Genomic DNA, 27,251 nt, shown 5'->3' on the forward strand with positions numbered 1-27,251 from the left:
AGTGCAACAAGTCCTCCATTTGATCAATACAACGGCTCTGAGATATGAATAATATTACTACAAAGATCATGCACGCAATGTTAGCTAGCGAGCCAGCCAGCTAACGTTAGCTGGCAAGCTAACAGTACAGTTTAACTTGAAATAAAAACGACTTTCTGTCAAAATTAGAAACGAGTAATATCTGAAAATGTAGTTAGCTACACTATCTTACCCGTATACATGGAATGGATGCTTCTCCCTGTCACGGATGCCATGGTTGCCCTTAGTTTGAAGATGTGATCCGGAGACAGGTGTTTTCTCCACCTCCTTAGCTATCATACTCTAATTCCACTGATTTCAAAACTCGGTCCTCCAGAAAGTGGAGAGCAACACTTATGCAGTTCTATTACGTGATATATATATTTTTAAAGCCGTGTTAGACAGGATTACCTACACATACTGACCAGTTCAAATAGACAGAAGCGCTCTGCATGGCAGACCAATCCAAACTTGTCTCTCGGCATGTCCAGCCCACTCATTATTACAGCCAATCATCTTTTTCTGTTGCTAAAACAACTAGGCCCGTAATTTAACAATTGTATTCGTATATACATATGGCATATATGTTTGTTATTAAGGCACATGAAAGTTCACATTCCAGAAGGCATTTCTGCCTAAAAACACATTTTGATCAAAATAAAAGTTTACGTTAAAATGGTTCTCCTGTGAAGTAGTGAAACCTAGATAAATTCAGGAATAAAAGTTTGACTTGTTTCAGGAAACTAGGCGTATGTTGCGATAACAAAGGGTTTGAATACTTATTGACTCAAGACATTTCATATTTTTATTTAATTTGTAAACATTTCTGAAAACTCCACTTTAACATTAGGGCATTGTGTGTGTGTGTGTGTATGCCACTAAAACAAAATCTCAATTTAATCAATTTTAAATTCAGGCTGTAACACAACAAAATGTGGAAAAAGTCAAGCGGTGCGAATACTTTCTGAAATGTACCAGCCATCGTATTAGCTGCTAGCTTGCAGCACCTTGCCCGATTTGAATCATGTTTGGTACAAAGCCAGAGTGAATTTACGAAGCGCCCTATCTACTCCGATTTCAAATCGCTCTCGTCTGAGTGTGCCAGAGCGCAGAATAACTGTTTAGTTTACGAACGCTCAACACCCGTTGAATATGGTGAATTTAGAGTGAATTTCCGAACGCCCAGAGCACACTCCGGCACTCCAGAGCGAATTTCCGAACGCCCAGAGCGCACTCCGGCACTCCAGAGCGAATTTCCGAACGCCCAGAGCACACTCCGGCACTCCAGAGCGAATTTCCGAACGCCCAGAGCACACTCCGGCACTCCAGAGCGAATTTCCGAACGCCCAGAGCACACTCCGGCACTCCAGAGCGAATTTCCGAACGCCCAGAGCACACTCCGGCACTCCAGAGCGAATTTCCGAACGCCCAGAGCACACTCCGGCACTCCAGAGCGAATTTCCGAACGCCCAGAGCACACTCCGGCACCCCAGAGTGAATTTCCGAACGCCCAGAGCACACTCCGGCACCCCAGAGCTGATTCAGTCAGGTAGCAGCAGGTAGCACCAGTACCTATGGGGCGGAGTTATGGGAGACCCGAATCAGCTTCCAAACGTTTGTTTGTTCGTCGCGATGCTCAGTAATGCCACGTTCAAATCACTTGGGAACTCGGAAAACTCCGACTTCAGTGCGTTCAAAACAAATGGGAACTCGGGGGAAAAAACGAGCTCCGACTGGGAAAAATCTATTTGAATGGTGATCCAACTCGGGTACTCTTTCTAGAGCTCCGACATTCCGACCTGAAGATCACCGACGTCATGATTTGGTCTCGTATTTTTCCGAGTTCCCAGTTGTTTTGTTCGTTCGGCAGTCTGATCTGGCGCTGACGCCGGGTCACGGAGGAGAGAGGACGGAGGAAGGTCTTTCTGTGGTTTCAAAACAACTGGGAACTTTCGGAATAACAGACGTCTTGACGTGATGATATTAACATCCGAGCTCTAGAAAGATGCCCGAGTATCCGACACGAATACCGAGTTGGATGACCGTTCACAACGTGTTTATCCCAGTCTGATATCGTTTAATAGTTGTTCCCAGTTGTCCTGAACGCCCTGAAGTTAGAGATTTCCGAGTTCCCAGTTGTTTTGAACACGGCATTCTGTCCGAACCAGAAAACCCCAGGTGTCACGCCAACGACAGATCACAACATTCACAATGGAACTTTCTTATCAATCTATCAAAACCGCGAATCAAGCAAGAGAGGCGGTGAGTATTGTTTTCATCAATATGGCTTAATATACAAAGGAATCACTATATTTCTCGCATCATGTTTGTATTAAGTAAGTTAACTTTCACAAGCAACCAGTTAGCTAGCTAGTTGCATGTAGCATTCAGCGCCCACTGTTGCCTAGGCAACCCGTCTGGAACAGAAAGATGTCTGGTTGTTACCTGGCTGATCATTATATTACACTGATTAACTCGTTTCTTACATTAGGATGAAATGAGAACAGAGTCCAGAAGAAGAAATCTACTCATATTAATCTTTCATCATTTAATGGAGGCAGGGTAAGTCAGTGTTATATACTGCATATCTGAGTCTGATTAGTGTAAAGTAGCCGAGGTCTACAGAAGGCTGGACTTTGAACATTATTATGTTGTTGATAGGTACATGGATGCTGCCAGTGCCCTGGAACAGGATACCAATGTCGTACTCCGGCAGTTTGAAGTGTGTGACAATATAGACCTGGACACAGTGTTGATGGAGTATGAGAGTTACTACTTCATCAAGTTCCAGAGATATCCCAAACTAACCAAGAAACGGCCAGAACCAGGTTGGCATGGCGACAGAATCTCACTAATATCATTCAGATGTTTTATTATAGTGCCATGCATCTTCAAGGATACCCAGCTCACATGGGCTCATAAGACACTGCATTTTCTGTAGCAAAACAAAATAATAATGTATACATACACAATTACAATGAAAAACTATTGAAAAACAACCTGCAGCTTCAGAGATATAGGTTATCTTGTGGTAACATGTGGTAATGTATCATATCACTAATTGCTATGTGTTTTGGGTTATCTCCTGTTCATCTCTTTTCAATCTAGTTGAAAGTAGACATGCAAGAAGTTGTGGAAAAAAGAGGTGAGCCTTTTTTCTCTGTTAAAACAAGCTTTAGAGTATGGTGTTGGATTTCTGGAATGGCTCAATGTCTGTCTGTCTGTCTGTCTGTCTGTCTGTCTGTCTGTCTGTCTGTCTGTCTGTCTGTCTGTCTGTCTGTCTGTGTCCTTCAGGGTCCCCTGTACTGGAGTTCAGCCCCTGCCCAGAATAAACTCCTCCCACAGACCCCCCTCCAGGGGTGGAGTCAAGAAGACAGAACCCAAGATGGTGGTCAAGGACGCCAGTAAAGCTGTTGGTGTACGTTTTCACACCACTCTGTTTCAAACAATCAAATCAGTTTACTGATTGTGTTTACATTTCACTATAGACACAGCAGATGGAACAGGCTGTTTGTACCATGTGACATCCCAAATGGCACTCTATTCCCTATTATAGAACCCTATGGGACCTGGTCAAACATCGTGCACTATATGGGGAATAGGGTGCCATTTGTTCCTGCTGATCACTATGATTGGCAGATATTGTTGATGGTTGCAGGAGAACGGTGGGCGCTCCACTCCTCCAGAATCGACAGAGTTCGGCCTGAATGTTTCCCCCATCATCAGGAACGGAGCAGGAGAAGGACAGATGAAGAAGGTAGGGAACACCCCCCCCCCCCCCACACACACACACAAGGTTTTGTACAACTAACCTCGAGGGGACACACAATTCAGTCCCATTCTAAATCCTATTTTTCCTAATCCTAAACGTAACCTGAAAACCTAACCTTAACCCTAGCTCCTAAACCTAATTCTAACCCTAACCCCCCTAGAAATAACATTTCACCTTGTGGAGACAAACAAAATGTCCCCAGTTGGTCCACTTTTTGTTTGTTTACTATTCTTGTGGGAACTTCTGGTCCTCACAAGTCTAGTTAAACACGTCCACAGACACATACACAGTGTCAAAGTGTTTCATGAGTTTTAGCTGCTGGTATTTTGCTATGTTGATAGTTCTGTGGTTGTGTTGCTTTTCTCTGTTAGGGTCAGCTGATGGACTACAGAGACCTTATACAGGATGCATCTAACAGTCTGTCAGAACCCATGGTACTGTACTGACCCATAACCCTACCGTCCAGACCCCATGGTACTGTACTCTGACCCATAACCCTACCGTCCAGACCCCATGGTACTGTACTCTGACCCATAACCCTACCGTCCAGACCCCATGGTACTGTACTGACCCATAACCCTACCATCCAGACCCCATGGTACTGTACTGACCCATAACTCTACCGTCCAGACCCCATGGTACTGTACTCTGACCCATAACCCTACCATCCAGACCCCATGGTACTGTACTCTGACCCATAACCCTACCATCCAGACCCCATGGTACTGTACTCTGACCCATAACCCTACCATCCAGACCCCATGGTACTGTACTGACCCATAACCCTACCATCCAGACCCCATGGTACTGTACTGACCCATAACCCTACCGTCCAGACCCCATGGTGCTGTACTGACCCATAACCCTACCGTCCAGACCCCATGGTACTGTACTCTGACCCATAACCCTACCATCCAGACCCCATGGTACTCTGACCCATAACCCTACCATCCAGACCCCATGGTACTGTACTCTGACCCATAACCCTACCATCCAGACCCCATGGTACTGTACTCTGACCCATAACCCTCCCGTCCAGACCCCATGGTACTGTACTCTGACCCATAACCCTCCCGTCCAGACCCCATGGTACTCTGACCCATAACCCTCCCGTCCAGACCCCATGGTACTGTACTCTGACCCATAACCCTACCATCCAGACCCCATGGTACTGTACTCTGACCCTACCATCCAGACTCCATGGTACTGTACTCTGACCCATAACCCTACCGTCCAGACCCCATGGTACTGTACTCTGACCCATAACCCTACCGTCCAGACCCCATGGTACTGTACTCTGACCCATAACCCTACCATCCAGACCCCATGGTACTGACCCATAACCCTACCATCCAGAACCCATGGTACTGTACTCTGACCCATAACCCTACCATCCAGACCCCATGGTACTGACCCATAACCCTCCCGTCCAGACCCCATGGTACTGTACTGACCCATAACCCTACCGTCCAGACCCCATGGTACTGTACTCTGACCCATAACCCTACCGTCCAGACCCCATGGTACTGACCCATAACCCTACCATCCAGACCCCATGGTACTGTACTCTGACCCATAAGCCTACCGTCCAGACTCCATGGTACTGTACTCTGACCCATAACCCTACCATCCAGACCCCATGGTACTGTACTCTGACCCATAACCCTACCATCCAGACCCCATGGTACTGACCCATAACCCTACCATCCAGACCCCATGGTACTGTACTCTGACCCATAACCCTACCGTCCAGACCCCATGGTACTGACCCATAACCCTACCATCCAGACCCCATGGTACTGTACTCTGACCCATAACCCTACCATCCAGACCCCATGGTACTGTACTCTGACCCATAACCCTACCATCCAGACCCCATGGTACTGTACTCTGACCCATAACCCTACCATCCAGACCCCATGGTACTGTACTCTGACCCATAACCCTACCGTCCAGACCCCATGGTACTCTGACCCATAACCCTCCCGTCCAGACCCCATGGTACTGTACTCTGACCCATAACCCTACCATCCAGACCCCATGGTACTGTACTCTGACCCATAACCCTACCATCCAGACCCCATGGTACTGTACTCTGACCCATAACCCTACCGTCCAGACCCCATGGTACTGTACTCTGACCCATAACCCTACCGTCCAGACCCCATGGTACTGTACTCTGACCCATAACCCTACCGTCCAGACCCCATGGTACTGTACTCTGACCCATAACCCTACCATCCAGACCCCATGGTACTGTACTCTGACCCATAACCCTACCATCCAGATCCCATGGTACTGTACTCTGACCCATAACCCTACCATCCAGACCCCATGGTACTGTACTCTGACCCATAACCCTACCATCCAGACCCCATGGTACTGTACTCTGACCCATAACCCTACCATCCAGACCCCATGGTACTGTACTCTGACCCATAACCCTACCATCCAGACTCCATGGTACTGTACTCTGACCCATAACCCTACCGTCCAGACCCCATGGTACTGTACTCTGACCCATAACCCTACCATCCAGACCCCATGGTACTCTGACCCATAACCCTACCATCCAGACTCCATGGTACTGTACTTTGACCCATAACCCTACCATCCAGACCCCATGGTACTGTACTCTGACCCATAACCCTACCATCCAGACCCCATGGTACTGTACTGACCCATAACCCTACCATCCAGACCCCATGGTACTGTACTCTGACCCATAACCCTACCGTCCAGACCCCATGGTACTGACCCATAACCCTACCATCCAGACCCCATGGTGCTGTACTGACCCATAACCCTACCGTCCAGACTCCATGGTACTGTACTCTGACCCATAACCCTACCATCCAGACCCTATGGTACTGTACTGACCCATAACCTTACCGTCCAGACCCCATGGTACTGTACTCTGACCCATAACCCTACCATCCAGACCCCATGGTACTGTACTCTGACCCATAACCCTACCATCCACACCCTATGGTACTGACCCATAACCCTACCGTCCAGACCCCATGGTACTGTACTCTGACCCATAACCCTACCATCCAGACCCCATGGTACTGTACTCTGACCCATAACCCTACCATCCAGACCCCATGGTACTGTACTCTGACCCATAACCCTACCATCCACACCCTATGGTACTGTACTCTGACCCATAACCCTACCATCCAGACTCCATGGTACTGTACTCTGACCCATAACCCTACCGTCCAGACCCCATGGTGCTGTACTCTGACCCATAACCCTACCATCCAGACCCCATGGTACTGTACTCTGACCCATAACCCTACCGTCCAGACCCCATGGTACTGTACTCTGACCCATAACCCTACCGTCCAGACTCCATGGTACTGTACTCTGACCCATAACCCTACCGTCCAGACCCCATGGTACTTTACTCTGACCCTACCATCCAGACTCCATGGTACTGTACTCTGACCCATAACCCTACCATCCAGACCCCATGGTACTGTACTCTGACCCATAACCCTGCCATCCAGACCCCATGGTACTGTACTCTGACCCATAACCCTACCATCCAGACCCCATGGTACTGACCCATAACCCTACCATCCAGACCCCATGGTACTGTACTCTGACCCATAACCCTGCCATCCAGACCCCATGGTACTGTACTCTGACCCATAACCCTACCGTCCAGACCCCATAGTACTGTACTCTGACCCATAACCCTACCGTCCAGACCATATGACATGGTACCCCCCTTTAACCCATGGTAATGTATACAGTCTGAACATATGCACACAGACCATGGAAGAGCTATGGTCTGTGTGTGTAGAGAGCTCATTTCAAACCACAAAATGATGTTGTTCTCTTCTCTCCAGGAGCCTCTTCTGAAACCCCTCAGCGCCTTCATTGGGATGAACAGTGAGATGAGAGATCTGGCCGCTGTTATTAGCAGGGTAAGAGCTGTTGTTAGCAGGGTAAGAGCTGTTGTGAGCAGGGTAAGAGCTGCTGTTAGCAGGGTAAGAGCTGCTGTTAGCAGGGTAAGAGCTGTTAGCAGGGTAAGAGCTGTTGTTAGCAGGGTAAGAGCTGTTATGAGCAGGGTAAGAGCTGTTGTTAGCAGGGTAAGAGCTGTTGTTAGCAGGGTAAGAGCTGTTGTTAGCAGGGTAAGAGCTGTTGTTAGCAGGGTAAGAGCTGTTGTTAGCAGGGTAAGAGCTGTTGTTAGCAGGGTAAGAGCTGTTATGAGCAGGGTAAGAGCTGTTATGAGCAGGGTAAGAGCTGTTGTGAGCAGGGTAAGAGCTGTTGTGAGCAGGGTAAGAGCTGTTGTGAGCAGGGTAAGAGCTATTGTTAGCAAGGTAAGAGCTGTTGTTAGCAGGGTAAGAGCTGTTGTTAGCAGGGTAAGAGCTGTTGTTAGCAGGGTAAGAGCTGTTATGAGCAGGGTAAGAGCTGTTGGGTAAGAGCTGTTATGAGCAGGGTAAGAGCTGTTGTGAGCAGGATAAGAGCTGTTGTGAGCAGGGTAAGAGCTGTTGTGAGCAGGGTAAGAGCTATTGTTTGCAAGGTAAGAGCTGTTGTTAGCAGGGTAAGAGCTGTTGTTAGCAGGGTAAGAGCTGTTGTTAGCAGGGTAAGAGCTGTTGTTAGCAGGGTAAGAGCTGTTGTTAGCAGGGTAAGAGCTGTTGTTAGCAGGGTAAGAGCTGTTGTTAGCAGGGTAAGAGCTGTTGTTAGCAGGGTAAGAGCTGTTGTTAGCAGGGTAAGAGCTGTTGTTAGCAGGGTAAGAGCTGTTGTTAGCAGGGTAAGAGCTGTTGGGTAAGAGCTGTTGTTAGCAGGGTAAGAGCTGTTGTTAGCAGGGTAAGAGCTGTTGTTAGCAGGGTAAGAGCTGTTGTTAGCAGGGTAAGAGCTGTTGTTAGCAGGGTAAGAGCTGTTGTTAGCAGGGTAAGAGCTGTTGTTAGCAGGGTAAGAGCTGTTGTGAGCAGGGTAAGAGCTGTTATGAGCAGGGTAAGAGCTGTTGTGAGCAGGGTAAGAGCTGTTGTGAGCAGGGTAAGAGCTGTTGTTAGCAGGGTAAGAGCTGTTATGAGCAGGGTAAGAGCTGTTATGAGCATGGTAAGAGCTGTTGTGAGCAGGGTAAGAGCTGTTGTGAGCAGGGTAAGAGCTGTTATGAGCAGGGTAAGAGCTGTTGTGAGCAGGGTAAGAGCTGTTGTGAGCAGGGTAAGAGCTGTTGTGAGCAGGGTAAGAGCTGTTGTGAGCAGGGTAAGAGCTGTTGTGAGCAGGGTAAGAGCTGTTGTGAGCAGGGTAAGAGCTGTTGTGAGCAGGGTAAGAGCTGTTAGCAGGGTAAGAGCTGTTAGCAGGGTAAGAGCTATTGTTAGCAGGGTAAGAGCTGTTGTTAGCAGGGTAAGAGCTGTTGTTAGCAGGGTAAGAGCTGTTGTTAGCAGGGTCCTTTTTATTTATTTTGGGAAGTCGTTGAAGACCTTTTAATCTGTAATACTCAGGTGAAACACTAGAGAGGACTGAACAGCTGCGTTTGTTGTGTGAATTTTATGCCACCATTGTATGAAATGTGTGTGTTTATTAATGAAGGTCTGAGCTCCATCCCTCTCCTCTCTCTAAAGGACATCTATTTACAGAACCCCGCTGTGCGCTGGGATGACATTATAGGCCTGCAGGCCGCCAAGCGATTAGTCAAAGAGGCTGTCGTCTACCCTATTAAGGTACAGGCCGTAAGCACCATGCTTTCTCTGCTGCAGTACCACTTCCATTCTATTTCTGAATATGTCTCCACTAAAAGCAGTAGGAAACCAGGTGCTGTTATTTGTGAAGGTGACATTAAATCTATACTTGAATACCACCCAATAAGGGTCTAACAGACGGGCGTTTAATGTCCTATCACAGCCTAATGATGACACTGATACACATTATTCTGTATGTTACTTTACCTGACCCTCCCTGTGCCCGCTGAGGCCCAATCCTGTGTATGTTACTTTACCTGATCCTCCCTGTGTATGTTACTTTACCTGACCCCTCCCTGTGTCCGCTGAGGCCCAATCCTGTGTATGTTACCTGACCCTCCCTGTGTCCGCTGAGGCCCAATCCTGTGTATGTTACCTGACCCTCCCTGTGCCCGCTGAGGCCCAATCCTGTGTATGTTACTTTACCTGACCCTCCCTGTGTATGTTACTTTACCTGACCCTCCCTGTGTCCGCTGAGGCCCAATCCTGTGTATGTTACCTGACCCTCCCTGTGTCCGCTGAGGCCCAATCCTGTGTATGTTACCTGACCCTCCCTGTGCCCGCTGAGGCCCAATCCTGTGTATGTTACTTTACCTGACCCTCCCTGTGTATGTTACTTTACCTGACCCTCCCTGTGTCCGCTGAGGCCCAATCCTGTGTATGTTACCTGACCCTCCCTGTGTCCGCTGAGGCCCAATCCTGTGTATGTTACTTTACCCTCCCTGTGTCCGCTGAGGCCCAATCCTGTGTATGTTACCTGACCCTCCCTGTGTCCGCTGAGGCCCAATCCTGTGTATGTTACTTTACCTGACCCTCCCTGTGTCCGCTGAGGCCCAATCCTGTGTATGTTACTTTACCTGACCCCTCCCTGTGTCCGCTGAGGCCCAATCCTGTGTATTTTACTTTACCTGACCCCTCCCTGTGTCCGCTGAGGCCCAATCCTGTGTATGTTACCTGACCCTCCCTGTGTCCGCTGAGGCCCAATCCTGGTTCTTCAAATGCTACTGTTGCTTACACCTGCTTTTGTGTTTTTTTAAAATATCTCTTTATCTAGAAGGAATAGATTTGACTCTTTCTCACTATTTAAACATTGCTACTTTATTATTTTTTGGTCAAAATGTGTAAATGGTAAACTTCTGTCCATCAATGGTTCATCTTACGGTACGGCCCATCTTACAGTACGGCCCATCTTACAGTACGGCCCATCTTACAGTATGGTTCATCTTACAGTACGGCCCATCTTACAGTACGGCCCATCTTACAGTACGGCCCATCTTACAGTACGGTTCATCTTACAGTACGGCCCATCTTACGGTACGGCCCATCTTACAGTACGGTTCATCTTACGGCCCATCTTACAGTACGGCCCATCTTACAGTACGGCCCATCTTACAGTACAGCCCATCTTACGGTACGGCCCATCTTACGGTACGGCCCATCTTACAGTACGGTTCATCTTACGGCCCATCTTACAGTACGGCCCATCTTACAGTATGGTTCATCTTACGGCCCATCTTACAGTACGGCCCATCTTACAGTACGGCCCATCTTACAGTACGGCCCATCTTACGGTACGGCCCATCTTACAGTACGGTTCATCTTACGGCCCATCTTACAGTACGGTTCATCTTACAGTACGGCCCATCTTACAGTACGGCCCATCTTACGGTACGGCCCATCTTACAGTACGGTTCATCTTACGGCCCATCTTACAGTACGGCCCATCTTACAGTACGGTTCATCTTACAGTACGGCCCATCTTACAGTACGGTTCATCTTACGGTACGGTTCATCTTACGGTATGGCCCATCTTACAGTACGGCCCATCTTACAGTACGGCCCATCTTACGGTACGGCCCATCTTACAGTATGGTTCATCTTACAGTACGGCCCATCTTACAGTACGGTTCATCTTACAGTACGGCCCATCTTACAGTACGGTTCATCTTACGGCCCATCTTACAGTACGGCCCATCTTACAGTACGGCCCATCTTACGGTACGGCCCATCTTACAGTACGGTTCATCTTACGGCCCATCTTACAGTACGGTTCATCTTACGGCCCATCTTACGGTACGGCCCATCTTACAGTACGGTTCATCTTACAGTACGGCCCATCTTACAGTACGGCCCATCTTACCGTACGGCCCATCTTACAGTACGGTTCATCTTACAGTACGGCCCATCTTACCGTACGGCCCATCTTACAGTACGGTTCATCTTACCGTACGGCCCATCTTACAGTACGGCCCATCTTACCGTACGGCCCATCTTACAGTACGGCCCATCTTACAGTACGGCCCATCTTACAGTACGGCCCATCTTACGGTACGGCCCATCTTACAGTACGGTTCATCTTACGGCCCATCTTACAGTACGGCCCATCTTACAGTATGGTTCATCTTACGGCCCATCTTACGGTACAACCCATCTTACAGTACGGTTCATCTTACAGTACGACCCATCTTACAGTACGGCCCATCTTACAGTACGGCCCATCTTACGATACGGTTCATCTTACACTACGGCCCATCTTACAGTACAGTTCATCTTACGGCCCATCTTACAGTACGGCCCATCTTACGGTACGCCCCATCTTACGGTACGGCCCATCTTACAGTACGGCCCATCTTACGGTACGGCCCATCTTACAGTACGGTTCATCTTACAGTACGGTTCATCTTACAGTACGGCCCATCTTACAGTACGGCCCATCTTACGGTACGGCCCATCTTACAGTACGGTTCATCTTACAGTACGGCCCATCTTACGGTACGGCCCATCTTACAGTACGGCCCATCTTACAGTACGGTTCATCTTACGGTACGGTTCATCTTACAGTACGGTTCATCTTACAGTACGGCCCATCTTACGGTACGGCCCATCTTACAGTACGGTTCATCTTACGGCCCATCTTACAGTACGGTTCATCTTACGGCCCATCTTACGGTACGGCCCATCTTACAGTACGGCCCATCTTACGGTACGGCCCATCTTACAGTACGGTTCATCTTACAGTACGGCCCATCTTACAGTACGGTTCATCTTACGGTACGGTCCATCTTACAGTACGGCCCATCTTACGGTACGGCCCATCTTACAGTACGGCCCATCTTACCGTACGGCCCATCTTACAGTACGGTTCATCTTACGGTACGGCCCATCTTACAGTACGGCCCATCTTACAGTACGGCCCATCTTACAGTACGGTTCATCTTACGGCCCATCTTACAGTACGGCCCATCTTACAGTATGGTTCATCTTACGGCCCATCTTACGGTACAACCCATCTTACAGTACGGCCCATCTTACGGTACGGTTCATCTTACACTACGGCCCATCTTACAGTACGGCCCATCTTACGGTACGGTTCATCTTACACTACGGCCCATCTTACAGTACAGTTCATCTTACGGCCCATCTTACAGTACGACCCATCTTACAGTACGGCCCATCTTACGGTACGGCCCATCTTACAGTACGGCCCATCTTACGGTACGGCCCATCTTACAGTACGGTTCATCTTACGGTACGGCCCATCTTACAGTACGGCCCATCTTACGGTACGGCCCATCTTACAGTACGGTTCATCTTACAGTACGGCCCATCTTACAGTACGGTTCATCTTACAGTACGGCCCATCTTACAGTACGGTTCATCTTACAGTACGGCCCATCTTACAGTACGGTTGCTGCTCGACATTGTAATTTGATCTGACTCTATAGAACTAATATTCCTTCATTCTGTCCTTAGTATCCACAGCTATTCACTGGCATCCTGTCTCCATGGAAAGGTCTGCTGTTATACGGACCTCCAGGTAACACCTACATACACACACACACCTACAGACACTCATACACACACCTTCCTAACCTCTCCTCTCAGGTACAGGTAAGACCCTGCTGGCCAAGGCTGTAGCCACAGAGTGTAACACCTACACACACACACACACACACACACACACACACACACACACACACACACACACACACACACACACACACACTCCTAACCTCTCCTCTCAGGTACAGGTAAGACCCTGCTGGCCAAGGCTGTAGCCACAGAGTGTAACACCTACACACACACACACACACACACACACACACACACACACACACACACACACACACTCCTAACCTCTCCTCTCAGGTACAGGTAAGACCCTGCTGGCCAAGGCTGTAGCCACAGAGTGTAACACCTACACACACACACACACACACACACACACTCCTAACCTCTCCTCTCAGGTACAGGTAAGACCCTGCTGGCCAAGGCTGTAGCCACAGAGTGTAACACCTACACACACACACACACACACACACACACACACACACACACACACACACTCCTAACCTCTCCTCTCAGGTACAGGTAAGACCCTGCTGGCCAAGGCTGTAGCCACAGAGTGTAACACCACCTTCTTCAACATCTCAGCCTCCAGCATCGTCAGCAAGTGGAGAGGAGACTCTGAGAAGCTGGTCAGGGTACGTGTCTGTCTGATGCCCCTGTATGAACAGTAGAGACTGTGATGTTTATTAGTTGACATAATGCACTCCTCTATCCAGGTGTTGTTTGAGCTGGCTCGCTACCACGCCCCTTCCACCATTTTCCTGGATGAACTGGAGTCAGTTATGAGCCAACGAGGGACTGGAGGAGGGTGAGTTACAGAGAGAGGGGAGGGTGAGTTAGAGAGAGAGAGAGAAGGGTGAGTTACAGAGAGAGGGGAGGGTGAGTTAGAGAGAGGGGAGGGTGAGTTACAGAGAGAGGGGAGGGTGAGTTACGGAGAGAGGGGAGGGTGAGTTACGGAGAGAGGGGAGGGTGAGTTACGGGGAGAGGGGAGGGTGAGTTAGAGAGAGAGAGAGGAGGGTGAGTTACAGAGAGAGGGGAGGGTGAGTTAGAGAGAGAGGGGAGGGTGAGTTAGAGAGAGAGGGGAGGGTGAGTTAGAGAGAGGGGGGGAGGGGGAGTTAGAGAGAGAGGGGAGGGTGAGTTAGAGAGAGAGGGGAGGGTGAGTTAGAGAGAGAGGGGAGGGTGAGTTAGAGAGAGAGGGGAGGGTGAGTTAGAGAGAGAGGGGAGGGTGAGTTAGAGAAAGAGGGGAGGGTGAGTCAGAGAGAGAGGGGAGGGTGAGTCAGAGAGAGAGGGGAGGGTGAGTTAGAGAGAGGGGAGGGTGAGTTACAGAGAGACTGGATAAAGTTGAGTTACAGAAAGGGACTCTGTGTAATAATGCAGCTCTCTGCTCTCTGTGTTATTAATGCTGCTCTCTGTGTCACTAATGCTGCTCTCTGTTATTAATGCTGCTCTGTGTTATTATTGCTGCTCTCTGTGTTATTAATGCCGCTCTCTGTGTTAATGCTGCTCTCTGTGTTATTAATGCTGCTCTCTGTGTTATAAATGCTGCTCTCTGTGTTATAAATGCTGCTCTCTGTGTTAATGCTGCTCTCTGTGTTACTAATGCAGCTCTCTGCTCTCTGTGTCACTAATGCTGCTCTCTGTGTCACTAATGCTGCTCTCTGTGTTATTAATGCGGTTCTCTGTGTTATTAATGCAGCTCTCTGTGTTATTAATGCTGTTCTCTGTGTTACTAATGCTGCTCTCTGTGTCACTAATGCTGCTCTCTGTGTCACTAATGCTGCTCTCTGTGTTATTAATGCTGCTCTCTGTGTTATTAATACAGCTCTCTGTGTTATTAATGCTGTTCTCTGTTATTAATGCAGCTCTCTGTGTTATTAATGCTGCTTTTTGTTCTCTGTGTAACTAATGCTGCTCTTTGTTCTCTGTGTTACTAATGCTGCTCTTTGTTCTCTGTGTTACTAATGCTGCTGTCTGTGTTATTAATTCTGCTCTGTGTTACTAATGCTGCTCTTTGTTCTCTGTGTTACTAATGCTGCTCTTTGTTCTCTGTGTTATTAATGCTGCTCTCTGTTCTCAGTGTTACTAATGCTGCTCTCTGTTCTCAGTGTTACTAATGCTGCTCTTTGTTCTCAGTGTTACTAATGCTGCTCTTTGTTCTGTGTTATTAATGCTGCTCTCTGTTCTCAGTGTTACTAATGCTGCTCTCTGTTCTCAGTGTTACTACTGCTGATCTCTGTGTTACTAATGCTGCTCTCTGTGTTATTAATGCTGCTCTCTGTGTTATTAATGCTGCTCTCAGTGTTACTAATGCAGTTCTGTGTTATTAATGCTGCTCTTTGTTCTGTGTTACTAATGCAGTTATCTGTGTTATTAATGCTGCTCTTTGTTCTCAGTGTTACTAATGCTGTTCTCTGTGTTATTAATGCTGCTCTTTGTTCTCAGTGTTACTAATGCTGCTCTCTGTGTTATTAATGCTGCTCTTTGTTCTCTGTGTTACTAATGCTGCTCTTTGTTCTCTGTGTTACTAATGCTGCTCTCTGTGTTATTAATTCTGCTCTGTGTTACTAATGCTGCTCTTTGTTCTCAGTGTTACTAATGCTGTTCTCTGTGTTATTAATTCTGCTCTTTGTTCTCAGTGTTACTAATGCTGCTCTCTGTGTTATTAATGCTGCTCTTTGTTCTCTGTGTTACTAATGCTGCTCTCTGTTCTCTGTGTTACTAATGCTGCTCTCTGTTCTCAGTGTTACTAATGCAGTTCTCTGTGTTATTAATGCTGCTCTCTCTTCTCTGTGTGTTGCTGTCCTGGTCCAGAGGAGAGCACGAGGGCAGCAGAAGGATGAAGACAGAGCTTTTGGTCCAGATGGATGGACTGGCCCGATCTGATGATCTGGTTTTTGTCCTGGCAGCATCTAACTTACCCTGGTCAGTCTAACCCTAACCTACCCTGGTCAGTCTAACCCTAACCTACCCTGGTCAGTCTAACCCTAACCTTCCCTGGTAGGTCTAACCCTAACCTTCCCTGGTAGGTCTAACCCTAACCTACCCTGGTAGGTCTAACCCTAACCTTCCCTGGTAGGTCTAACCCTAACCTACCCTGGTAGGTCTAACCATAACCTACCCTGGTAGGGTCTAACCCTAAAATCCCTGGTAGGTCTAACCCTAATCTACCCTGGTAGGTCTAACCCTAACCTTCCCTGGTAGGTCTAACCCTAACCTTCGCTGGTCGGTCTAACCCTAACCTACCCTGGTAGGTCTAACCCTAACCTCTCTAACCCTAACCCTAACCTTCCCTGGTAGGTCTAACCCTAAACTACCCTGGTGTTGTCCTGGCAGCCTCTAACCTACCCTGGTAGATCCTGGCGTTTGTCCTGGCAGCCTCTAACCTGCCCTGGTAGGACCTGGTGTTTGTCCTGGCAGCCTCTAACCTGCCCTGGTGAGACCTGGTGTTTGTCCTGGCAGCCTCTAACCTGCCCTGGTAGGACCTGGTGTTTGTCCTGGCAGCCTCTAACCTGCCCTGGTGAGCTCAGAAGAACTGGAACCGTATTTATCAAGCTGCTCAGGCTGTTGATCTAGGAGCAGGTAGAGATAATGATATAGTCAGGGTTCAACACCTACAGGGTCAGGAGGGTTAGAGGTAGTATTACAGGTGGCCTCGGTAACAGAAGAGGTTTCTCCCGATGTCTTCTCAGGGAGCTGGATCATGCCATGCTGAGACGTCTGGAGAAAAGGATTCTGGTTGGTCTTCCCTCTGGCCCTGCCCGACAGGCAATGGTCTCTTATTGGCTGCCTCCACTCAGCTGCACTGGAGGGGTGGAGCTACGCACCGAGCTGGCCTATGAGACGCTAGCACAGGTAGGGGGAAGGAACAGGGGGATCTCACATCTCTGTTGACTATATGATTTACTACTAAAAAGCTGTTCTTGCCATAATATGGACTTGGTCTTTTACCAAACAGGCTATCTTCTGTACACCACCCCTACCTTGTCACAACACAACTGATTGGCTCATTAAGAAGGAAATAAATTCCACAAATTAACTTTTAACAAGGCACACCTGTTAATTGAAATGTTATAGTAATAGTAGTAATAGATGTTATCTTGTATCATAGTAAGTTAGCTAGTTGTAGTAGTAATAGATGTTATCTTGTATCATAGTAAGTTAGCGAGTTATAGTAGTAATAGATGTTATCTTGTATCATAGTAAGTTAGCTAGTTGTAGTAGTAATAGATGTTATCTTGTATCATAGTAAGTTAGCTAGTTATATAGTAATAGATGTTATCTTGTATCATAGTAAGTTAGCTAGTTATAATAGTAATAGATGTTATCTTGTATCATAGTAAGTTAGCTAGTTATAGTAGTAATAGATGTTATCTTGTATCATAGTAAGTTAGCTAGTTATAGTAGTAATAGATGTTATCTTGTATCATAGTAAGTTAACATCTATTACTACTATAACTAGCTAACTTACTATGATACAAGATAACATCTATTACTACTATAACTCGCTAACTTACTATGATACAAGATAACATCTATTACTACTATAACTAGCTATCTTGTATCATAGTAAGTTAGCTAGTTATAGTAGTAATAGATGTTAGCTTGTATCATAGTAAGTTAGCTAGTTGTATTAGTAGTAATAGATGTTATCTTGTATCATAGTAAGTTAGCTAGTTGTAATAGTAGTAATAGATGTTGTCTTGTATCATAGTAAGTTAGCTCGTTGTAGTAGTAATAGATGTTATCTTGTATCATAGTAAGTTAGCTAGTTGTAGTAGTAATAGATGTTATCTTGTATCATAGTAAGTTAGCTAGTTGTATTAGTAGTAATAGATGTTATCTTGTATCATAGTAAGTTAGCTAGTTGTAGTAGTAATAGTAGTAATAGATGTTATCTTGTATCATAGTAAGTTAGCTAGTTGTAGTAGTAGTAATAGATGTTATCTTGTATCATAGTAAGTTAGCTAGTTATAGTAGTAATATATGTTATCTTGTATCATAGTAAGTTAGCTAGTTGTAGTAGTAATAGATGTTGTCTTGTATCATAGTAAGTTAGCTAGTTGTAGTAGTATTAGTAGTAATAGATGTTGTCTTGTATCATAGTAAGTTAGCTAGTTGTAGTAGTAATAGTAGTAATAGATGTTATCTTGTATCATAGTAAGTTAGCGAGTTATAGTAGTAGTAATAGATGTTATCTTGTATCATAGTAAGTTAGCTAGTTGTAGTAGTATTAGTAGTAATAGATGTTGTCTTGTATCATAGTAAGTTAGCTAGTTGTAGTAGTAATAGTAGTAATAGATGTTATCTTGTATCATAGTAAGTTAGCGAGTTATAGTAGTAATAGATGTTATCTTGTATCATAGTAAGTTAACATCTATTACTACTATAACTAGCTAACTTACTATGATACAAGATAACATCTATTACTACTATAACTCGCTAACTTACTATGATACAAGATAACATCTATTACTACTATAACTAGCTATCTTGTATCATAGTAAGTTAGCTAGTTATAGTAGTAATAGATGTTAGCTTGTATCATAGTAAGTTAGCTAGTTGTATTAGTAGTAATAGATGTTATCTTGTATCATAGTAAGTTAGCTAGTTGTAATAGTAGTTATAGATGTTGTCTTGTATCATAGTAAGTTAGCTCGTTGTAGTAGTAATAGATGTTATCTTGTATCATAGTAAGTTAGCTAGTTGTAGTAGTAATAGATGTTATCTTGTATCATAGTAAGTTAGCTAGTTGTAGTAGTAATAGATGTTATCTTGTATCATAGTAAGTTAGCTAGTTGTAGTAGTAATAGATATTATCTTGTATCATAGTAAGTTAGCTAGTTGTAGTAGTAGTAATAGATGTTATCTTGTATCATAGTAAGTTAGCTAGTTATAGTAGTAATAGATGTTATCTTGTATCATAGTAAGTTAGCTAGTTGTAGTAGTAATAGATGTTGTCTTGTATCATAGTAAGTTAGCTAGTTGTAGTAGTATTAGTAGTAATAGATGTTGTCTTGTATCATAGTAAGTTAGCTAGTTGTAGTAGTAATAGTAGTAATAGATGTTATCTTGTATCATAGTAAGTTAGCTAGTTGTAGTAGTAGTAATAGATGTTATCTTGTATCATAGTAAGTTAGCTAGTTATAGTAGTAATAGATGTTATCCTGTTGAGGCCAGGGGGCAGGATCTTATCCCGGTATTGGGATTCATTGTCATGTGACCATGGCGGGGAATTCAAAACTGCAAGAGTAATCATTTCAAATAATCAAATAATCAACTATTTTCCTCCATTTGAAAGATATATCTCCTAAATCTAACCACGCTGTCCGATTTTCAGAGGCTTTACGGAGAATGCATAAAGTTAGGTTATGTGAGGAGAGTACATTGACAATAGCTGCGTGTAATGTTTAGCCAATTCAAAGAAGGGCATCAACAGACAGAAAACTAGCTAGAATTATGCACTTACCTTTGACAATCTGCATCAGATGACACTCATAGGACATTATGTTAGACAATACATGCATTTTTAGTTCCATCAAGTTCATATTTATATCCAAAAACAGCATTTACAGTCACGGTGAAATTCAGAATTTTTTTCGGCTCGAATGCTCCCAGTGAATCCAGCATTACAAATCACGGAATTACTATTCGAAAACATTGGTAAATTATAATATTGTCATTCAAAGAATAATATATTATCATCTCGTAATTGCTACCGAATGGCCAGATCTCAAAATAACTTTACTGGGAAATCACATTTTGCTATAAACTGGGTACTATGCTAACAACATAAGCTAAGCTATAAGCTAAGCTAAGCTAAACCGTTAGCATTAGCATCATCTAATATCGATAATAACATTCAAAATATCCCCTTACCTTTGATTATCTCCATCAGAAGGCGCTGCCAGCGATCCCAGGTCCAGAACAAATGTGGTTTCTTTTGATAAAGTTCATAATTTATGTCCAAATAGTTAGCGTTCAGTAGGCTCCCACAAAATGAGGTGGGCAGTGTAAAGTCACGCCGAAAAGCTAAAAAAAAACTAGTAAATAATCTATTTATGTTTGTTCAAACATGTCAAACGTTGTTTAGCATTAATCTTTTGGTCCATTTTTAACGTGAAACATCAGTAAACATCAGTAATATTTTCACACAACCTATCAAGTGTCTAGAATAAACGATTATGACAAAGACACTCTTCTCAGATTCATGCGCAGGCGCAAAAAATGAAGTGATGACGTGTCAACTTGTAAGCATTCTAATTCGGTCTGTATTCATGACAGATGCTTCCAACAACTTTCTAAAGATTGTTGACATCTAGTGGAAGCAGTAGGAGTTGCGAACTGAATCCTTTCTCACTGTGGTATCTTTAAAACAATTTTTATTTTTTTATTTTATTTCACCTTTATTTAACCAGGTAGGCAAGTTGAGAACAAGTTCTCATTTACAATTGCGACCTGGCCAAGATAAAGCAAAGCAGTTCGACAACATACAAAAACACAGAGTTACACATGGAGTAAAACAACATACAATCAATGATGCAGTAGAAAAAAATAAGACTATATACAATGTGAGCAAATGATGTGAGATAATGGAGGTAAAGGCAAAAAAATGCCATGGTGGCAAAGTAAATAAAGTATGGCAAGAAAAAACACTGGAATGGTAGATTTGTAGTTTGAAGAAAGTTAAAAGTTAAAATATAAATAATATGGTGCAAAGGAGCAAAATAAATAAAATAAATAAATACAGTAGGGGAAAAGGTAGTAGTTTGGGCTCAATTAAAGATGGGCTATGTACAGGTGCAGAGATCTGTGAGCTGCTCTGACAGCTGGTGCTTAAAGCTAGTGAGGGAGATAAGTGTTTCCAGTTTTAGAGATTTTTGTAGTTCGTTCCAATCATTGGCAGCTGAGAACTGGAAGGAGAGACGACCAAAGGAGGAGTTGGCTTTAGGGGTGACCAGAGAGATATACCTGCTGGAGCGCGTGCTACAGGTGGGTGCTGCTATGGTGACCAGTGAGCGGAGATAAGGGGGGACTTTACCTAGCAGGGTCTTGTAGATGACCTGGAGCCAATGTGTTTGGCGACGATGATGAAGTGAAGGCCAGCCAACGAGAGCATACAGGTCGCAGTGGTGGGTTGTATATGGGGCTTTGGTGACAAAACGGATGGCACTGTGATAGACTGCATCCAGCTTGTTGAGTAGGGTATTGGAGGCTATTTTGTAAATGACATCGCCGAAGTCGAGGATTGGTAGGATGGTCAGTTTTACGAGGGTATGTTTGGCAGCATGAGTGAAGGATGCTTTGTTGCGAAATAGGAAGCCAATTCTAGATTTCACTTTGGATTGGAGATGATTGATGTGAGTCTGGAAGGAGAGTTTACAGTCTAACCAGACACCTAGGTATTTGTAGTTGTCCACAAATTCTAAGTTAGAACCGTCCAGAGAAGTTATGCTGGATGGGCGGGCAGGTGCAGGCAGCGATCGGTTGAAGAGCATGCATTTAGTTTTACTTGTGTTTAGGAGCAGTTGGAGACCACGGAAGGAGAGTTGAATGGCATTGAAGCTCGTCTGGAGGGTTGTTAACACAGTGTCCAAAGAAGGGCCAGAAGTATACAGAATGGTGTCGTCTGCGTAGAGGTGGATCAGAGATTCACCAGCAGCAAGAGCGACATCATTTATGTATATAGAGAAAAGAGTTGGCCCAAGAATTGAACCCTGTGGTACCCTCATAGAGACTGCCAGAGGTCCAGACAGTAGGACCTCCGATTTGACACACTGAACTCTGTCAGAGAAGTAGTTGGTGAACCAGGCGACGCAATCGTTTGAGAAACCAAGGCTACTAAGTCTGCCGATGAGGATGTGGTGATTAACAGAGTCAAAAGCTTTGGCCAGGTCAATGAATACGGCAGCACAGTAATGTTTCTTATCGATGGCGGTTACGATGTCGTTTAGGACCTTGAGCGTGGCTGAGGTGCACCCATGACCAGCTCTGAAACCAGATTGCATAGCGGAGAGGGTGCGGTGGGATTCAAAATAGTCGGTAATCTGTTTGTTGACTTGGCTTTCGAAGACCTTAGAAAGGCAGGGTAGGATGGATATAGGTCTGTAGCAACTTGGGTCAAGAGTGTCACCTCCTTTGAAGAGGGGGATGACAGCAGCTGCTTTCCAATCTATGGGAATCTCAGACGACACGAAAGAGAGGTTGAACAGGCTAGTAATAGGGGTTGCAATAATTTCGGCAGATAATTTTAGAAAGAAAGGGTCCAGATTGTCAAGCCCAGCTGATTTGTAGGGGTCCAGATTTTGCAGCTCTTTCAGAACATCAGCTGAATGGATTTGGGAGAAGGAGAAATGGGGGAGGCTTGGGCGAGTAGCTGTGGGGGGTGCAGTGCTGTTGAATGCAGTAGGGGTAGTTAGGTGGAAAGCATGGCCAGCCGTAGAAAAATGCTTATTGAAATTCTCAATTATAGTGGGCTTATCGGTGGTGACAGAGTTTCCTATCCTCAGTGCAGTGGGCAGTTGGGAGGAGGTGTTCTTATTCTCCATGGACTTTACAATGTCCCAGAACTTTTTAGAGTTGGAGTTGCACGAAGCAAATTTCTGTTTGAAAAAGCTAGCCTTGGCGTTTCTAACTGCCTGTGTGTATTGGTTTCTAACTTCCCTAAAAAAGTTGCATATCGCGGGGGCAGTTCGATGCTAATGCAGAACGCCACAGGATATTTTTGTGTTGGTTAAGGGCAGTCAGGTCTGGGGAGAACCAAGGGCTATATCTGTTCCTGGTTCTAAATTTCTTGAAAGGGGCATGCTTATTTAAGATGGAGAGGAAGGCATTTTTAAAAAATAACCAGGCATCCTCTACTGACGGGATGAGGTCAATATCCTTCCAGGATACCAGGGCCAGGTCGATTAGAAAGGCTTGCTCGTTGAAATGTTTCAGGGAGCGTTTGACAGTGATGAGTGGAGGTCGTTTGACCGCTGACCCATTACGGGTGCAGGCAATGAGGCAGTGATCGCTGAGATCTTGGTTGAAAACAGCAGAGGTGTAATTAGAGGGCACATTGGTTAGGATGATATCTATGAGGGTGCCAGTGTTTGCGGCTTTGGGGTTGTACCTGGTGGGTTCATTAATAATTTGTGTGAGATTGAGGGCATCAAGCTTGGATTGTAGAATGGCTGGGGTGTTAAGCATGTCCCAGTTTAGGTCGCCTAGTAGCACGAGCTCTGAAGATAGATGGGGGGCAATCAGTTCACATATGGTGTCCAGAGCACAGCTAGGGGCCGAGGGGGGTCTATAGCAGGCGGCAACGGTGAGAGACTTGTTTTTGGAGAGGTGGATTTTTAAAAGTAGAAGTTCAAATTGTTTGGGTACAGACCTGGATAGCAGGACAGAACTCTGCAAGCTATCTCTGCAGTAGATTGCAACACCGCCCCCTTTGGTCGTTCTATCTTGTCTGAAAACGTTGTAGTTAGGGATGAAGATTTCACAGTTTTTGGTGGACTTCCTAAGCCAAGATTCAGACACAGCCAGGACATCCGGGTTGGCAGAGTGTGCTAAAGCAGTGAATAAAACAAACTTAGGGAGGAGGCTTCTAATGTTAACATGCATGAAACCAAGGCTATTACGGTTACAGAAGTCATCAAAAGAGAGCGCCTGGGGAGTAGGTGTGGAGCCAGGCACTGAAGGGCCTGGATTCACCTCTACATCCCCAGCGGAGCAGAGAAGGATAAGTATGAGGGTACGGCTAAAAGCTATAAGAATTGGTCGTCTGTGACGTCCAGAATAGAGAGAAAAAGGAGCAGGTATCTGGGGGCGATAAAATAGCTTCAAGGTATAATGTACAGACAGAGGTATGGTGGGATGTGAGTACAGAGGAGGTAAACCTAGGCATTTAGTGATTATGAGAGAGATATTGTCTCTAGAAATATCATTGAAACCAGAAGATGTCATAGCATGTGTGGGTGGAGGAACTGAGAGGTTGGATAAGGTATAATGAGCAGGGCTAGAGGCTCTACAGTGAAATAAGCCAATAAACACTAACCAGAACAGCAATGGACAAGGCATATTGACATTAAGGAGAGGCATGCTTAGCCGAGTGATCAGAGGGTCCAGTGAGAATCAGACAGCTAGCCGGGCCATAGGTAGCAAGCTGGTGGAAGATGGGAGGGAGGTCTGTTTTTAGCCGCCTCGTGCGTTTCCGTCTGTGGGTTAGTGGGGTTCCGTGTGGAAGGGGGGACCTGTCCAAGTTGGCAAAATAGTTAGTTATAGTGGCCCAAGAAAAGTGTCCGACAGACCTATTCAGATTGCAGCCGAAAAGACAGCTAACGATTAGCTGGCCGCAGATGGGCGATCAGGTTACGTCGCGACGGAGGGGCCAGTTGAACAACTCCCTCGGGCAGATAACGTCGGTGATCCAGTCGTGAAGACCCAATGGGGCTCCGCATCGGCAGCAAAACGGGTCAGGATAGGTGAGTTGTAGCCCAGGAGACACTTCAGCTGGCTAGCTCAGGAGTAGCCCACGAGTGGCTGACGGAATTCTTCAGCTGGCCAGCTAGCTAGCTCCGTAATAGTGTGTGTTAATTCCGAGACCGACGTTGCCAATAGACACTCAGGTAGCAGCTAGTTAGCTGCAAGATCCAGGTGTAAATGTCCAGAGCCTGCGGTAGAAATCGAGGAAAGGAGAGAGAATAGGTCCGATATGCTCTGGTCTGAGTCGCGCTGTACAAAAACTGGCGATAGCTTTTCGAGCTAATGGATAGCTGAGGACAGCTAACCGTAGCTAGCTGAACTTCAACGTTAGCCAGTGAAAATAGCTAACCTCTGGCTAGCTTCTGTCGTGGAATTCAGATGAGGTAAATAATACTTTCTTTTTTTTTTAATTGATGAGGCGGGTTGCAGGAGAGTGCTTTGAGGTTGAGTATTTAGAATAAAAAAAAAAGTAAAAAGATAAGTGAAGAAAAAAATATGTAAATATATATATATATACATGGGACACGACAGGACGTCTGAACTGCTACGCCATCTTGGTTTCAAAAACAATGACACTAAATAGTACAGTCACAAAATTCTATTTTTTTTTAATCTATTTTTCACAGGTTTTTGCCTGCAATATGAGTTTTGTTATACTTACAGACACCATTCAAACTGTTTTAGAAAATTCTGAGTGTTTTCTATCCAAATGTGTTAATAATATGCATATCCTAGCTTCTGAGTTGGTGTAGGAGGCAGTTAAAAAAAATTCAAAATTCTCAATACTGCCCCCGTGGCCCGTAGAGGTTATCTTGTATCATAGTAAGTTAGCTAGTTGTAGTAGTAATAGATGTTGTCTTGTATCATAGTAAGTTAGCTAGTTGTAGTAGTATTAGTAGTAATAGATGTTGTCTTGTATCATAGTAAGTTAGCTAGTTGTAGTAGTAATAGATGTTGTCTTGTATCATAGTAAGTTAGCTAGTTGTAGTAGTAATAGATGTTGTCTTGTATCATAGTAAGTTAGCTAGTTGTAGTAGTAATAGATGGTATGTTGTATCATAGTAAGTTAGCTAGTTGTAGTAGTAGTAATAGATGTTGTCTTGATATATTAATACTAATATCTATATATTCTAGGCGACGGAAGGATACTCTGGGTCTGATATCAGGCTGGTGTGTAAAGAAGCAGCCATGAGACCAGTCAGGAAGATATTTGATGCTCTGGAGAGCCACCAGCAGGGTAAGGAAACAGCCATGTGACCAGTCAGGAAGATATTTGAGGCTCTAGGGAGCCACCGGCAGGGTAAGGAAACAGCCATGTGACCAGTCAGGAAGATATTTGATGCTCTGGAGAGCCACCAGCAGGGTAAGGAAACAGCCATGTGACCAGTCAGGAAGATATTTGAGGCTCTGGAGAGCCACCGGCAGGGTAAGGAAACAGCCATGTGACCAGTCAGGAAGATATTTGAGGCTCTAGGGAGCCACCAGCAGGGTTAGGAAACAGCCATGTGACCAGTCAGGAAGATATTTGATGCTCTGGAGAGCCACCAGCAGGGTAAGGAAACAGCCATGTGACCGGTCAGGAAGATATTTGAGGCTCTAGGGAGCCACCAGCAGGGTAAGGAAACAGCCATGTGACCAGTCAGGAAGATATTTGAGGCTCTAGGGAGCCACCGGCATGGTAAGGAAACAGCCATGTGACCAGTCAGGAAGATATTTGATGCTCTGGGGAGCCCCCTGCAGGGTAAGGAAACAGCCATGTGACCAGTCAGGAAGATATTTGAGGCTCTAGGGAGCCACCGGCAGGGTAAGGAAACAGCCATGTGACCAGTCAGGAAGATATTTGAGGCTCTACAGAGCCACCAGCAGGGTTACATTGTCATTTTTACTCAGCTGAAAACTCCGGTATTGACAATAAAAAATGGAGGATTTCGTTTTTCAGTAGCACTTGGCTGTGTGCAGTAGATTTAGCATGTAGAATCATCTGGAAATGAATATAAAATGACGGCCGTGGTGATAGGACGGCTATCCGTTATTAATACCTCTCCTCCCCTTACAGGGAGCTGCAACATGCCTGTCATTCACCTGGAAACTGTGACAACAGAGGACTTTCTGGAGGTGATCGCTCACACCAAACCCTCGGCCAGGAACCTTACAGACAAATACACCGCCTGGGAGACCGAGTACGAATCTGTGTGACACACTCAACATAGCAATATACAGCGCCGTCAGAAATATTCAGACCCCTGGACTTTTCCCACATTTTGTTACGTTACAACAGCCTTAATCTAAAATGTATTAAATAAAAAAATAAAAATCCTCATCTACACACAATACCCCTTAATGACAAAGCGAAAACAGTTTCAAAAAAATAAACAGAAATATCTTAATTATGTAAGTCTTCAGACCCTTTGCGATAAGGCTCGAAATTGTGCTCAGGGACATCCTGT

General features: G+C 45.4%; 1 protein-coding gene across 3 annotated transcripts; it reads left to right on the forward strand.

Annotated features, from left to right (window-relative positions):
- The first annotated feature begins 941 nt into the window (after window positions 1-941).
- Window positions 942-27,097, forward strand: katnal2 (katanin p60 subunit A-like 2). Of its 3 annotated transcripts, none has more exons than XM_029749006.1 (16): window positions 942-2,280; window positions 2,510-2,580; window positions 2,680-2,846; window positions 3,127-3,163; window positions 3,313-3,436; window positions 3,677-3,775; window positions 4,162-4,224; window positions 7,651-7,728; window positions 9,373-9,480; window positions 13,243-13,306; window positions 13,855-13,973; window positions 14,055-14,146; window positions 16,150-16,260; window positions 17,028-17,190; window positions 25,939-26,041; window positions 26,861-27,097. In XM_029749006.1, the coding sequence occupies exons 1-16, from the start codon at window positions 2,230-2,232 to the stop codon at window positions 26,998-27,000; spliced, it is 1,590 nt and encodes a 529-aa protein (XP_029604866.1). In that variant the 5' UTR covers window positions 942-2,229; the 3' UTR covers window positions 27,001-27,097. The 3 variants fall into 3 exon arrangements, with proteins under 3 accessions (XP_029604866.1, XP_029604867.1, XP_029604868.1); XM_029749007.1 differs by having other exon boundaries at window positions 9,373-9,471; XM_029749008.1 differs by lacking the exon at window positions 9,373-9,480.
- Window positions 27,098-27,251: the final 154 nt, after the last annotated feature.

Source organism: Salmo trutta, unplaced genomic scaffold (genome assembly GCF_901001165.1).
Source record: "Salmo trutta unplaced genomic scaffold, fSalTru1.1, whole genome shotgun sequence".
In the NCBI taxonomy this organism is placed as follows: domain Eukaryota; kingdom Metazoa; phylum Chordata; class Actinopteri; order Salmoniformes; family Salmonidae; genus Salmo; species Salmo trutta.

Excerpts from the sequence above, each read along its gene's own strand:
- katnal2 (XM_029749006.1), top strand. The coding sequence starts at position 2,230 with ATGGAACTTTCTTATCAATCTATCAAAACCGCGAATCAAGCAAGAGAG. Across the intron at positions 2,281-2,509 it reads CGAATCAAGCAAGAGAGGCG|GATGAAATGAGAACAGAGTC; the intron begins GTGAGTATTGTT and ends TTCTTACATTAG. Across the intron at positions 4,225-7,650 it reads ACAGTCTGTCAGAACCCATG|GAGCCTCTTCTGAAACCCCT; the intron begins GTACTGTACTGA and ends TCTTCTCTCCAG.